Source organism: Bos taurus, chromosome 13 (assembly GCF_002263795.3).
Source record: "Bos taurus isolate L1 Dominette 01449 registration number 42190680 breed Hereford chromosome 13, ARS-UCD2.0, whole genome shotgun sequence".
NCBI classification, from domain to species: Eukaryota; Metazoa; Chordata; class Mammalia; order Artiodactyla; family Bovidae; genus Bos; species Bos taurus.
The window spans coordinates 721,426-734,526 of record NC_037340.1 but is presented as its reverse complement, the minus strand read 5'-3'; the positions used below and the strand labels follow the sequence as shown (position 1 = coordinate 734,526).

Genomic DNA, 13,101 nt, shown 5'->3' with positions numbered 1-13,101 from the left:
TTAGGGAAGATTATCTAATCTTTAAATGCTCTTCTGATGTTTTATTTTCTCTATTCTCATTGTTTCATAATATTATTCATTCAGTTGCCTTGTTCAGTTCAGTTCAGTCGCTCAGTCATGTCCGACTCTTTGCGACCCCATGAATTACAGCACCCCAGGCCTCTCTGTCCATCACCAACTCCCGGAGTTCACTCAAACTCATGTCCATCGAGCCAGTGATGCCATCCAGCCATCTCATCTTCTGTCGTCCCCTTCTCCTCCTGCCCCCAATCTCTCCCAGCATCAGAGTCTTTTCCAATGAGTCAACTCTTCGCATGAGGTGGCCAAAGTATTGGAGTTTCAGCTTCAGCATCAGTCCTTCCAATGAACACCCAGGACTGATCTCCTTTAGGATGGACTGGTTGGATCTCCTTGCAGTCCAAGGGACTCTCAAGAGTCTTCTCCAACACCACAGTTCAAAAGCATCAATTCTTCGGCCCTCAGCTTTCTTCACAGTCCAACTCTCACATCCATACATGACCACTGAAAAAACCATAGCTTTGACTAGATGGACCTTTGTTGGCAAAGTAATGTCTCTGCTTTTTAATATGCTATCTAGGTTGGCCATAACTTTCCTTCCAAGGAGTAAGCATCTTTTAATTTCATGGCTGCATTCACCATCTGCAGTGATTTTGGAGCCCCAAAAAATAAAGTCTGACACTGTTTCCACTGTTTCCCCATCTATTTGACATGAAGGGATGGGACCAGATGCCATGATCTTTGTTTTCTGAATGTTGAGCTTTAAGCCAACTCTTTCACTCTGCTCTTTCAATTTCATTAAGAGGCTTTTTAGTTTCTCTTCACTTTTCACCATAAGGGTGGTGTCATCTGCATATCTGAGGTGATTGATATTTCTCCTGGCAATCTTGATTCCAGCTTGTGCTTCTTCCAGCCCAGCATTTCTGTCTATAAGTTAAATAAGCAAGGTGCCAATATACAGCCTTGACGTTCTCCTTTTCCTATTTGTAACCAGTCTGTTGTTCCATGCCAGCTCAAACTGTTGATTCCTGACCTGCATATAGGTTTCTCAAGGCAGGTCAGGTGGTCTGGTATTCCCATCTCTTTCAGAATTTTCCACAGTTTATTGTGATCCACACAGTCAAAGGCTTTGGCGTAGTCAGTAAAGCAGAGATAAATGTTTTTCTGGAACTCTCTTGCTTTTTCCATGATCCAGCGGATGTTGGCAATTTGATCTGTGGTTCCTCTGCCTTTTCTAAATCCAGCTTGAACATCTGGAAGTTCATGGTTCACGTATTGCTGAAGCCTGGCTTGGAGAATTTTGAGCATTACTTTACTAGCATGTGAGATGAGTGCAATTGTGCGGTGGTTTGAGCATTCTTTGGCACTGCCTTTCTTCGGGATTGGAATGAAAACTGACCTTTTCCAGTCCTGTGGCCACTGCTGAGTTTTCCAAATTTGCTGGCATATTGAGTGCAGCACTTTCACAGCATCATCTTTCAGGATTTGAAATAGCTCAACTGGAATTCCATCACCTTCACTAGCTTTGTTCGTAGTGATGCTTTCTGAGGCCCACTTGACCTCACATTCAAGGATGTCTGGCTCTAGGTGAGTGATCACAACCATCATGATTATCTGGGTTGTGAAGATTTTTTTTTTTTTTTTGTATAGTTCTTCTGTGTATTCTTGGCACCTCTTCTTAGTATCTTCTGATTCTGTTAGGTCCTTACCATTTCTGTTCTTTATCGAGCCCATCTTTGCATGAAATGTTCCCTTGGTATCTCTAATTTTCTTGAGGAGGTCTCTAGTCTTTCCCATTCTGTTGTTTTCCTCTATTTCTTTGCATTGATCACTGAGGAAGGCTTTCTTATCTCTCCTTGCTATTCTTTGGAACTCTGCATTCAGATGGTTGTATCTTTCCTTTTCTCCTTTGCTTTTTACTTCTCTTCTTTTCACAGCTATTTGTAAGGCCTCCTCAGACAGCCATTTGCTTTTTTGCATTTCTTTTCCATGGAGATGGTCTTGATCCCTGTCTCCTGTAAAATGTCCTGGACCTTTGTCCATAGTTCATCAGGCACTCTGTGAATCAGATCTAGTCCTTTCAATCTATTTCTCACTTCCACTGTATAATCATAAGGGATTTGATTTAGGTCATACTTGAATGATCTAGTGGTTTCCCCCATTTTCTTCAATTTAATTCTGAATTTGGCAATAAGGAGTTCATGATCTGAGCTATAGTCAGCTCCCGGTCTTGTTTTTGCTGACTCTATAGAGCTTCTCCATCTTTGGCTGCAAAGAATATAATCAATCTGATTTCGGTGTTGACCATCTGGTGATGTCCATGTGTAGAGCCTTCTCTTGTGTTGTTGGAAGAAGGTGTTTGCTATGACCAGTGCGTTCTCTTGGAAGCTTTTACTATTTTAAACACTTGCTTGCCCCCATCAAATAAGTTCTTGAGAATACTACTTTTGTTCTTTTTTGAAAGTATGCAATATAATACAATTTTCCATACTCTTCTGGTGGCTTTTTTCCCCAAAGACATCAATAGACATCCATAAAGCTTAGTTTTGGCCCATATACTTAAACGGATATCCAGAGGAGAAATGAGTTTTTGTGTTAAATTAACTTATGATCATGTTTCAGAATGGAAATTAGTGAGTCTGGTGATGGAGGAAACCCTCATTTATTTCCCTAGGATCTCTTGGATTTACCATTGTTTCTCTAGTATTCTTCTTATACTTAGTCAGAGCATTGTTGCCTTAACTTACCCATGTTCAATTCAGTTCAGTTCAGTCACTCAGTCGTGTCTGACTCTTTGTGACCCCATGAATCGCAGCACGCCAGGCCTCCCTTCCATCACCATCTCTGGAGTTCACTCAAACTCATATCCATCGAGTCAGTGATGCCATCCAGCCATCTCATCTTCTTTCGTATCCTTCTCCTCCTGCCCCAACTCCTCCCAGCATCAGAGTCTTTTCCAGTGAGTCAACTCTTCACATGAGGTGGCCAAAGTACTGGAGTTTCAGCTTTGGCATCATTCCTTCCAAAGAACACCCAGGGCTGGTCTCCTTCAGAATGGACTGTTTGGATCTCCTTGCAGTCCAAGGGACTCTCAAGAGTCTTCTCCAACACCACAGTTCAAAAGTATCAATTCTTCAGCACTGGGCTTTCTTCACAGTCCAACTCTCACATCCATACATGACCACCGGAAAAACCATAGTTGTTAGATAGTTATAATTTCTTGCAGTTTCATTGATTGTCATGATTTGTTGATTGAAAGTATAAAAGATAGTCATTAGATGCCTGTGATGTGTCAGATTCAAAGTTAGGGACTTGAGAACATGAAGATGAATGAATTACACTTCTCAGTTTCAGGAGACTGGCAGTCTACTGTGTGTGAAGGAGATAAGTAGCATAGGAAGCACTTGTTTAGCAAATATTTAATGGGTGCTTCCTTTCTGTTGAGTGTTCCTCAGCAATTCTCACCAGATACTATTGACATTTTGGCTTACACAGCTGTTTGATATGTGAGGATGGCTCACACACTGCAAAACCTTTGGTACCCCTGGTATCCCATGACATCCTAGCAGTCATGTGACATCAACAAAGTTTTAGTCCATCCCCTATACACACTTCTAAGTGCTTCTAATTAGAAACCACTGCCCTGGGTACTGTTATGGATAAACATGCAAAAGAGGAGCTTATAGGCTAACATAGAAGTATCAGTATGTGATTTCAGATTGTTTCCACATCATCTCCATTGTCATCATTGTCATTTCAATCACATTAAACAGTTACATTGCTCACATCACATGTTCTGAATGCCCTATCTCAGAATTTGAGCATTACAGCAATCTGGTGCAGTATCATTCTCATTCTCATTAACCGAGGAGTTAAAACTGGGAAGGTTAAAGCTGTAAGCCGTATCTTTGATAAGTGGTGGGTATGGCTAGGACTAGAACGCTCGCCTGAGGTTTACAGTCCCCAGTACAAGCTGAGGAGAGTAGCTATGCCATGGGGAAACCTGGAGGAAGGCACAGAGCCTGGCTGACTTGTGCTTAGGCTCTCAGTACCTGATCCATGTAAGGGGAAGCCTTTTCCCTAAAGGATTCAGAGGCCCACCTATGGATTTACCATCTCTCTAAATTCTGCAAATGAAGAGCATTGCTTTGAGCTCATTTCTGACACCTCACCATTCAGACAGGTGCCTGCCTTCCCTGTACCCCAACCAATAGGAAACTTCTTTCTCACTGTGCCTTTTTTGTATCTCAGATCAGATCAGATTGGTCGCTCAGTCGTGTCCGACTCTTTGCGACCCCATGAATTGCAGCACGCCAGGCCTCCCTGTCCATCACCAACTCCCGGAGTTCACTCAGACTCATGTCCATTGAGTCAGTGATGCCATCCAGCCATCTCATCCTCTGTTGTCCCCTTCTCCTCTTGCCCCCAATCCCTCCCAGCATCAGAGTCTTTTCCAATGAGTCAGCTCTTCGCATGAGGTGGCCAAAGTACTGGAGTTTCAGCTTTAGCATCATTCCTTCCAAAGAAATCCCAGGGCTGATCTCTTTTAGAATGGACTGGTTGGATCTCCTTGCAGTCCAAGGGACTCTCAAGAGTCTTCTCCAACACCACGGTTCAAAAGCATCAGTTCTTCGGCACTCAGCTTTCTTCACAGTCCAACTCTCACATCCATACATGACCACAGGAAAAACCATAGCCTTGACTAGACGAACCTTTGTTGGCAAAGTAATGTCTCTGCTTTTGAATATGCTATCTAGGTTGGTCATAACTTTCCTTCCAAGGAGTAAGCGTCTTTTAATTTCATGGCTGCAGTCACCATCTGCAGTGATTTTGGAGCCCAGAAAAATAAAGTCTGACACTGTTTCCACTCTTTCCCCATTTATTTCCCATGAAGTGATGGGACCGGATGCCATGATCTTTGTTTTCTGAATGTTGAGTTTTAAGCCAACTCTTTCACTCTCCACTTTCACCGTCATCAAGAGGCTTTTGAGTTCCTCTTCACTTTCTGCCGTAAGGGTGGTGTCATCTGCATGTCTGAGGTTATTGATATTTCTCCCGGCAATCTTGATTCCAGCTTGTGTTTCTTCCAGTCCAGCGTTTCTTGTGATGTACTCTGCATAAAAGTTAAATAAGCAAGGTGACAATATACAGCCTTGACGTACTCCTTTTCCTCTTTGGAACCAGTCTGTTGTTCCATGTCCAGTTCTAACTGTTGCTTTCTGACCTGCATACAAATTTCTCAAGAGGCAGATCAGGTGGTCTGGTATTCCCATCTCTTTCAGAATTTTCCACAGTTTTTGTTTGTATCTATCGTGGCCTTATTTCACAATTCATAAATTAATTTATATGTTTTTGTACTTGATTTTTTTCTTATTCTTCCTGTAGACGATAAGCTTTTAAGTAGAGGAACAGAGTTTTTCTTTTTCCTGTTTATCTACAAAATCATAATAACTGTCAAATTCTAGGTGTTCAGTAAATACTTTTGACTCAGTGAATGAACAAATAATATATTTTAATCTTTAATCAAGATCTAGTGTATCACTGAAGGAACAGTGGTTTCCTGGTATCCTTGGTACCCGAGGATATTCACTATCATCTCCCCTTTGTTCATTGATATAATACATATTTGTTGTGACCTGGAATGCGCCAGGCTCTGTTTTAGGTTACAAGCAAGGCACCAGTTGCTGCCTTTGTGGAGTATTAATTCTAGTGAAATTATTAAATTTCTCTAGCAGGTGTCATGGTTTTCACAGAGCTGTCAGTTTTTATTTTTTCTCTACATTTTATGATAGCATGTCTTAGAAATGATCTTCTAAGAAAGAGAATTGAGCATAATACTTTCAACTCTTGGCTAATAAGAGTTTATCCAGATTTTCCAGAAAGAAGAATAGCACTTATAGTTAAGGCATTATTTGTTGACATTGTGATTTAGTTTTATATAGAAAGATGATCCTAGTATATGGATGTTGTCTTCAGTGTTACAGATTCTTCTGAGTATGTTGGTCAAAGTAAGTTCAAAGTGAAAATTAACTGTATCTGTCATGGTTCACGGAGAAGGCAATGGCACCCCACTCCAGTACTCTTGCCTGGAAAATCCCATGGATGGAGGAGCACGGAAGGCTGCAGTCCACGGGGTCACTGAGGGTCGGACACGACTAAGCGACTTCACTTTCACTTTTCACTTGCCTGCATTGGAGAAGGAAATGGCAACCCACTCCAGTGTTCTTGCCTGGAGAATCCCAGGGACAGGGGAGCCTGGTGGCCTGCCGTCTATGGGGTCGCACAGAGTCGGACACGACTGAAGCGACTTAGTAGTAGTAGTAGTCATGGTTCATCTCATGTCTACAAGGATAAGAAATGAGAATGTACTGGGAAACACTGGTAAAGTTTAAGTCAAGACAAAAGAAAAATTGACCATTATTGGGGAATAAAAATTATTTTTCATGAAATTTTATTTCTAGAAAATATATTTAATTCTTTCTCTTGAAATGTTTAGTATGCTTAATGAAATCTCATACAAAATTCAGTGAGTTTATGCAGTCAGAGACTCAGGGGCCTTCAACCACCTTACATGTAGCAGATGTACACGTGTGATTTGTATGTGAATACCAATATAGAGAACAAAAGCTCGCTGTTGAATTCTGTTTCCCAGTAATGGTTAAAAACACTAGACTGACACCTAAGTTCATGGATTTAGCAATATTTTGCTTTCTGGAATATATAATACTTCAAATGTCTTTATGAAGCATACTAATTTTACCTGCCACTGTCACCTTCAAAAAGTTTAAAAATGCTCTTTTCCAGTTTCCATGACTATAAAGGTACTAATTGCTCTTGGAGAATTTTAAAGGATTAATTTATATGTAAAAGACAAAATTAGAGCAGGTCAACTCTATTATAGTTCTTAGAAGACTGCCACTATGACCTGTTTTTTAATATAAATGTGTTCAGTCCATTGTAATTAGTCTTATTCATGTATATGTACTTAAAACAAATTACATTTATCTATGCATAATGAGGGAGAGGAAGGGAGGGTGGGAACGAGGAAGAGACACAGAAGAGGGTAGGGGAGAAGAGGGAGAGGGAGAGAAAAGAGAAACATCATTAGGATCATGGTGCTTTTCCTTCTTTTTATTCTTTTGGGCCCTGGAGGTATTTTACTTATACTTCAGTTTAGTCACTTAGTCGTGTCCGACTCTTTGCGACTTCATGGACTGCAGCATGCCAGACTTCCCTGTCCATCACCAACTCCCAGAGCTTGCTCAAACTCAAGTCCATGGAGTCGGTGATGCCATCAAACCATCTCATCCTCTGTCATCCCCTTCTCCTCCCGCTTTCAATCTTTCCCAGCATCAGGGTCTTTTCAAATGAATCAGCTCTTCACATCAGGTGGCCAAAGTAATGGAGTTTTACCTTCAGCATCAGTCCTTCCAATGAATATTCAGGACTGATTTCCTTTAGGATTGACTGGTTGGATCTCCTTCCAGTCCAAGGGACTCTCAAGAGTCTTCTCCAACACCACAGTTCAAAAGCATCAATTCTTCGGTGGTCAGCTTTCTTTATGGTCCAACTCTCACATTCATACATGACCACTGGAAAAACCATAGCTTTGACTAGATGCATCTTTGTTGGCAAAGTAAAGTCTCTGCTTTTTAATATGCTGTTTAGGTTGGTCGTAGCTTTTCTTCCAAGGAGCAAGCCTCTTAATTTCATGGCTGCAGTCACCATCTGCAGTGATTTTAGAGCCCAAGAAAATAAAATCTTATAGAATCTTGTAGTAGATTCTAAACTCAGCATTCAGAAAGCTAAGATGATATCATTGGACCCCATCACTCCATGGCAAATTGAAGAGGGAAAAGAGGAAACAATGACAGATTTTATTTTCTTGGGCTCTAAAATCACTACAGATGGTGACTGCAGCCATGAAATTAAAAGACTCTTGGCTATGACAAACCTAGACAGCATCTTAAAAAGCAGAGACATCACTTTCCAACAAAGGTCTGTATAATCAAAGCTGTGGTTTTTCCAGTAGTCATGTATGAATTTGAGAGTTGGACCATCAAGAAGGCGGAGCACCAAAGAATTGGTGCTTTCAAACTGCACTAGAGGAGACTCTTGAGAGTCCCTTCGACTGCAAGGACATGAAAACAGTCAATTCTAAAGGAAATCAGTCCTGAGTATTCATTGAAAGGACTGACGCTGAAGCTGAAGCTCCAATACTTTGGCCACCTGATGTGAAGACCTGATTCACTGGAAAAGACCCTAATACTGGGGAAGACTGAGGGCATGAGGGGAAGGGGACGACAGAGGATGAAATGGTTTGAAGGAAGCTTGGTGTACTGTAGACTGCACTGTGGTCCTTGGGGTGGCAAAGAGATGGACAAGACTTAGCAACTGAACAATGAACAACAGACTCTAAATGGGATCATTTAGATACAAAACAATATTAGTAACTTTAAAAGTTGCAACAACAATAGACCAGTTCCCTCATCTAAGACTCAGGGATGGTTTCTCTCCATTAGCAAAGAACACACTTGGTTAATGGATGACCTTGGTACATTCCAACACAATAAACTGATTAAATCTAAGAAATAATAACATTAAAGTGTCACAAACCACTGGGTAGCAGCTACAAAGAAAATGGAGTATCTAAAATTATCTCAATGATATTTGTATTTTTGAGGGTCAGTTTCACCCAAATCCTGATTTATATAATAATTTATCTGGAGATTAGGTACTAGGATTTCATTAGATGATGAAATTTGTATCATTTAATGATTACTGATATAGCAAAGGTGTCCATGAGTTGTATGCAAAAAGAGGTCTAGGGAAACAAAGCAAAAAATATCTAGAGTTCATTAAATTGTACTTCAGAATTTCATATATATATATATAATGTATATATATATATATATATAAAATGTATATATATATATATAAGTGCATATGCTTAGTTGCTCAGTCATGTCCAACTCTGTGACCATATGCACTGTAGCCAGCCAGACTCCTCTGTAATGGAGTTTCTCAAGCAAGAGTAGTGGACTGGGTAGTCATTCCCTTCTCCAAGGGATCTTCCCAACCCAGGGATCAAACCTGGGTCACCTGCATTGCAGGCAGATTCTTTACTGTCTGAGCCACCAGGTATGTCTTATTCCTGCTGTCTGTGTGTCTGTCTCTCTGTTGGATCTTATTTTCCTTGAACACTTTTATCACAGGAATACCTCCATCTGGGTTCTTGCTCTGTGTGGTCTTAGTGACCTTCAGCAAGTCTCCCTGAACCTGTCTGTGGCCTTACAGCAGTGAAGTTGTAAGGTTCGGTGAGTTCAGTCATTCAGTCATGTCTGACTCTTTGCAACCTCATGGACTGCAACATGCCAGGCTTCCGAGTCCATCAACAACTCCCGGAGCTTGCTCAAACTCATGTGCATCGAGTCGGTGATGCCATCTAACCATTTTATCCTCTGTCATCCCCTTCTCCTCCTGCCTTCAAACTTTACCAGGATCAGGTCTTTTCCAGTGAGTCAGGTCATCACATCAGGTGGCCAAAGTACTGGAGTTTCAGCTTCAGCATCAGTCCCTCCAATGAACACCCAGGACTGATTTCCTTTAGGATGGACTGGTTGGATCTCCTTGCAGTCCAAGGGACTCTCAAGAGTCTTCTCCAACACCACAGTTCAAAAGCATCAATTCTTCAGCCCTCAGCCACCTTTATAGTCCAACTCTCACATCCCTACATGACTACTGGAAAAACCATAGCTTTGACTAGATAGACCTTTGTTGGCAAAGTAATGTCTCTGATTTTTAATATGCTGTCTAGGGTGGTCATAGCTTTTCTTCCATGGAGTAAGCATCTTTTAATTTCATGGCTGCAGCCACTATCTACAGTGATTTTGGAGCCCCCCAAAATAAATCTGTCTCTGTTTCCATTGTTTCCCTATCCACTTGCCATGAAGTGATGAGACCAGATGACATGATCTTTTTGAATGTTGAGTTTTCAGCCAGCTTTTTCCTTCATCTCTTTCACTTTTATCGAGAGGCTCTTTAGTTCTTTGCTTTCTGTCATAAGGGTGGTATCATTTGTGTATCTGAGGTTATTAATATTTCTCCTGGCAATCTTGATTCCAGCTTGTGTTTCATCCAGCCTGGCAGTTCGCATGATGCACTGTGCATATCAGTTAAACAAGCAGGGTGACTATATACAGCCTTAACGTACTCCTTTCCCAATTGGGAATCAGTCTGTTGTTCCATGTCTGGTTCTAACTGTTACTTCTTGACCTCCATACAGATTTCTAAGGAGGCAGGTAAGGTGGTCTGGTATTCCCATCTCTTTCAGAATTTTCTATAGTTTGTTGTGATCTACACAGTCAAAGGCTTTAGTGTAATCAATAAAAGAGAAGTAGATGTTTTTCTGGAATTCTCTTGCTTTTTCGATGATCCAGCGGATGTTGGCAATTTAATCTCTGGTCCTTCGCATTTTCTAAATCCAGCATGAACATCTGGAAGTTCACAGTTCACGTACTGTGAAGCCTGGCTTGGAGAATTTTGAGCATTACTTTACTAGCATGTGAGATGAGTGCAATTGTGTGGTAGTTTAAGCATTCTTTGGCATTGCCTTTCTTTGGGATTGGAATGAAAACTGACCTTTTCCAGTCCAGTGGCCACTGCTTAGTTTTCCAAGTTTGCTGGCATATTGAGTGCAGCACTTTCACAGCATCATCTTTCAGGATTTGAAATAGCTCAACTGGAATTCCATAACCTCCACTAACTTTGTTCGTAGTGATGCTTCCTAAGTCCCAGTTGACTTCACATTCTAGGATGTTTGGCTCTAGGTGAGTGATCACAACATCATGGTTATCTGTGTCATGAAGATCTTTTTTGTACAGTTCTTCTGTGTATTCTTGCCACTTCTTCTTAATATCTTCTCTTTCTGTTAGGTCCATACCATTCTGTCCTTTATTGTGCCCAGTTTTGCATGAAATGTTCTGTTGGTATCTCTAATTTTCTTGAAGAGATCTGTAGTCTTTCCCATTCTATTGTTTTTCTCTTTCTTCTTCTATTGTAAGGTTCAGATGAGCTTGCTAATGCACCATAAAAATGTCTCTGAAACCAAACCACTTATTACAGATGTCATTTACTCTAATGATTTTCTTCATATGTGTCTGCTTTATATGCATCATCTAATCTCTCAATAACCTTCTAAGGTAGCTGCTGTTACTATCTCATTTAACATTTGAGAAAGCTGAGGCATGGAGGGATTATTAACTTGCTCAAAGTCACATGCTTAATTTGTAGTTGGTCTTTCTGATTCCTTCAGCAGAATTCTTATCCAATATATTGAAATCCCTCTTGAAATGGACTTAATAATGCTCCTTTTTACCCTAGAGTTTACCAATTGTTTACCCCAATCTAGTCTGCCATTTGGATATTTAGAAAATAACAAAGTTTCTCAGGTGAAGAATATAACTTTCTTTAAAGTTGGCTCATTTTCTTATTCTGTAAACATTTATTGAGCACTTACTATATACCAGGATGTATTTTGCCTTGGAAATGTAGGGATAAAAGTGCCTTTAGAAAAATCCACGTTCAAAGGTGTCATGTCAGCAGATTGTTCCTTGGACTATGTTCTCTGGTCCCTGTCGCCTAAACATGAGGGCTTGGACAGTGAGCTGTAATAGCATGATTAGTGACTTTTTAGAATGATCTTGGACTTGGCTATTCTAGTCTTTTTTTAAAGATGGAACTAGACAGGGCTGGCCTTCTACCTCTTCTCTTTGCTTCCATCTTATTCTTCCCTGATCCATTATCCACAGAAGTGCTGGGTGAGTTTTACAAAATGTAAATCTGATCATAATTCTCTTACCTCCATAGGGCTAACCAGAGAGCTTCAAATATAGTGCTCACCCCTTATACAACTCTTAAATGCTCATTTCTCTGCATTTTCACATATATTGTTTACTCTGCTTTGATGAGGACATTCCTGATTCCTCTCTGGCTGCTAACTCCTACTTTAGCACAGATGTTCTTTTTCTTTGGGCCCTTCTGAGATCACCCAGCTTCTGAGGGTCTCTACAGCATCTTTTCTGTACTCATATTTGCCTCTTGGATTCTAATTACCTCTTTGAGCTGTAAAATCCATAAGGAGAGGAGATGCATTAGTCTTCTCCAGAGTTGTAGCCTTAGCTTCTAAGGTGGTCCTTGGAAAAAAATAAATGTAAATAGCAGAGTTCTAATTAAAGACACATGTTTTTCTAACTCTTTAGTGTCAAGAGTTGGTTTAGCTATAGCTTATACTTTCTTTCTCAAATGCTTTTCAGAACTGCCACAGAGCTTTGGAAGTGACTCACGTTCTGGGGACCCACTAGCTACAAGTCTTCTGGTCTTTGCTCATCACATTTATAGCTTTTATGGATTTGAAACTGGTTTAGCTAGTTTATGGGTATCCTTTTGAAAATTATCCTTCTTTAGTAGCACTTTCAAAATAATGTTCATCCTCAAATATCAAAAAGTATCTGTAAAGTGATAAAATTTGTGTTGATTATAGCAATAACATTGAAATAAAGTATTTTAAGTGTATAATAATTGTGAAAAATCTTAAACTTGGTGAATTTTCCCCTGGGAAATTGATATTCATGACATTAAATTCTAGGGGGGAAATATACTTCTGTATCAAGCAACTTTGGAAAAACTTGCTTTTGTGCCTCCTTTTAGTTAAGAATTTGTCAGTTTAAATACTCTGTTTCTCTATTTTGTTTTATTGATGTTTTTATGTGTATTGAATAGCTATTATTCTTTTATAGTTATGCCCCTTGGTGTCCATCCTGTCAGCAGACTGATTCAGAATGGGAGACATTTGCAAAGAATGGTGAAATACTTCAGATCAGTGTGGGGAAAGTAGATGTCATTCAAGAACCAGGTACTGTAAATGTTGAACATTAAATACAAAAGTGTGTTGCTTTTAATTTGAAATTTTTCACACATGCAGAAAGTTGAAAGACTAGAATATTGATTACCATAAACTGACTACCTAAAATCAACAAACAATATTTTAGCAAATATGTATCTGTTTGTGTATTCATATTTACA

At 40.1% G+C, this 13,101-nt stretch overlaps 1 protein-coding gene across 1 annotated transcript in view; it reads left to right on the top strand.

Annotated features, from left to right (window-relative positions):
- The window catches only part of TMX4 (thioredoxin related transmembrane protein 4), a 58,719-nt gene that overhangs the window by 4,758 nt on the left and 40,860 nt on the right, over nt 1-13,101 (top strand). The window contains exon 2 of the mRNA NM_001099170.1: nt 12,816-12,931. Coding sequence (NP_001092640.1) covers nt 12,816-12,931 — 116 coding nt within the window. The remainder of the gene's footprint in view (nt 1-12,815; nt 12,932-13,101) is intronic.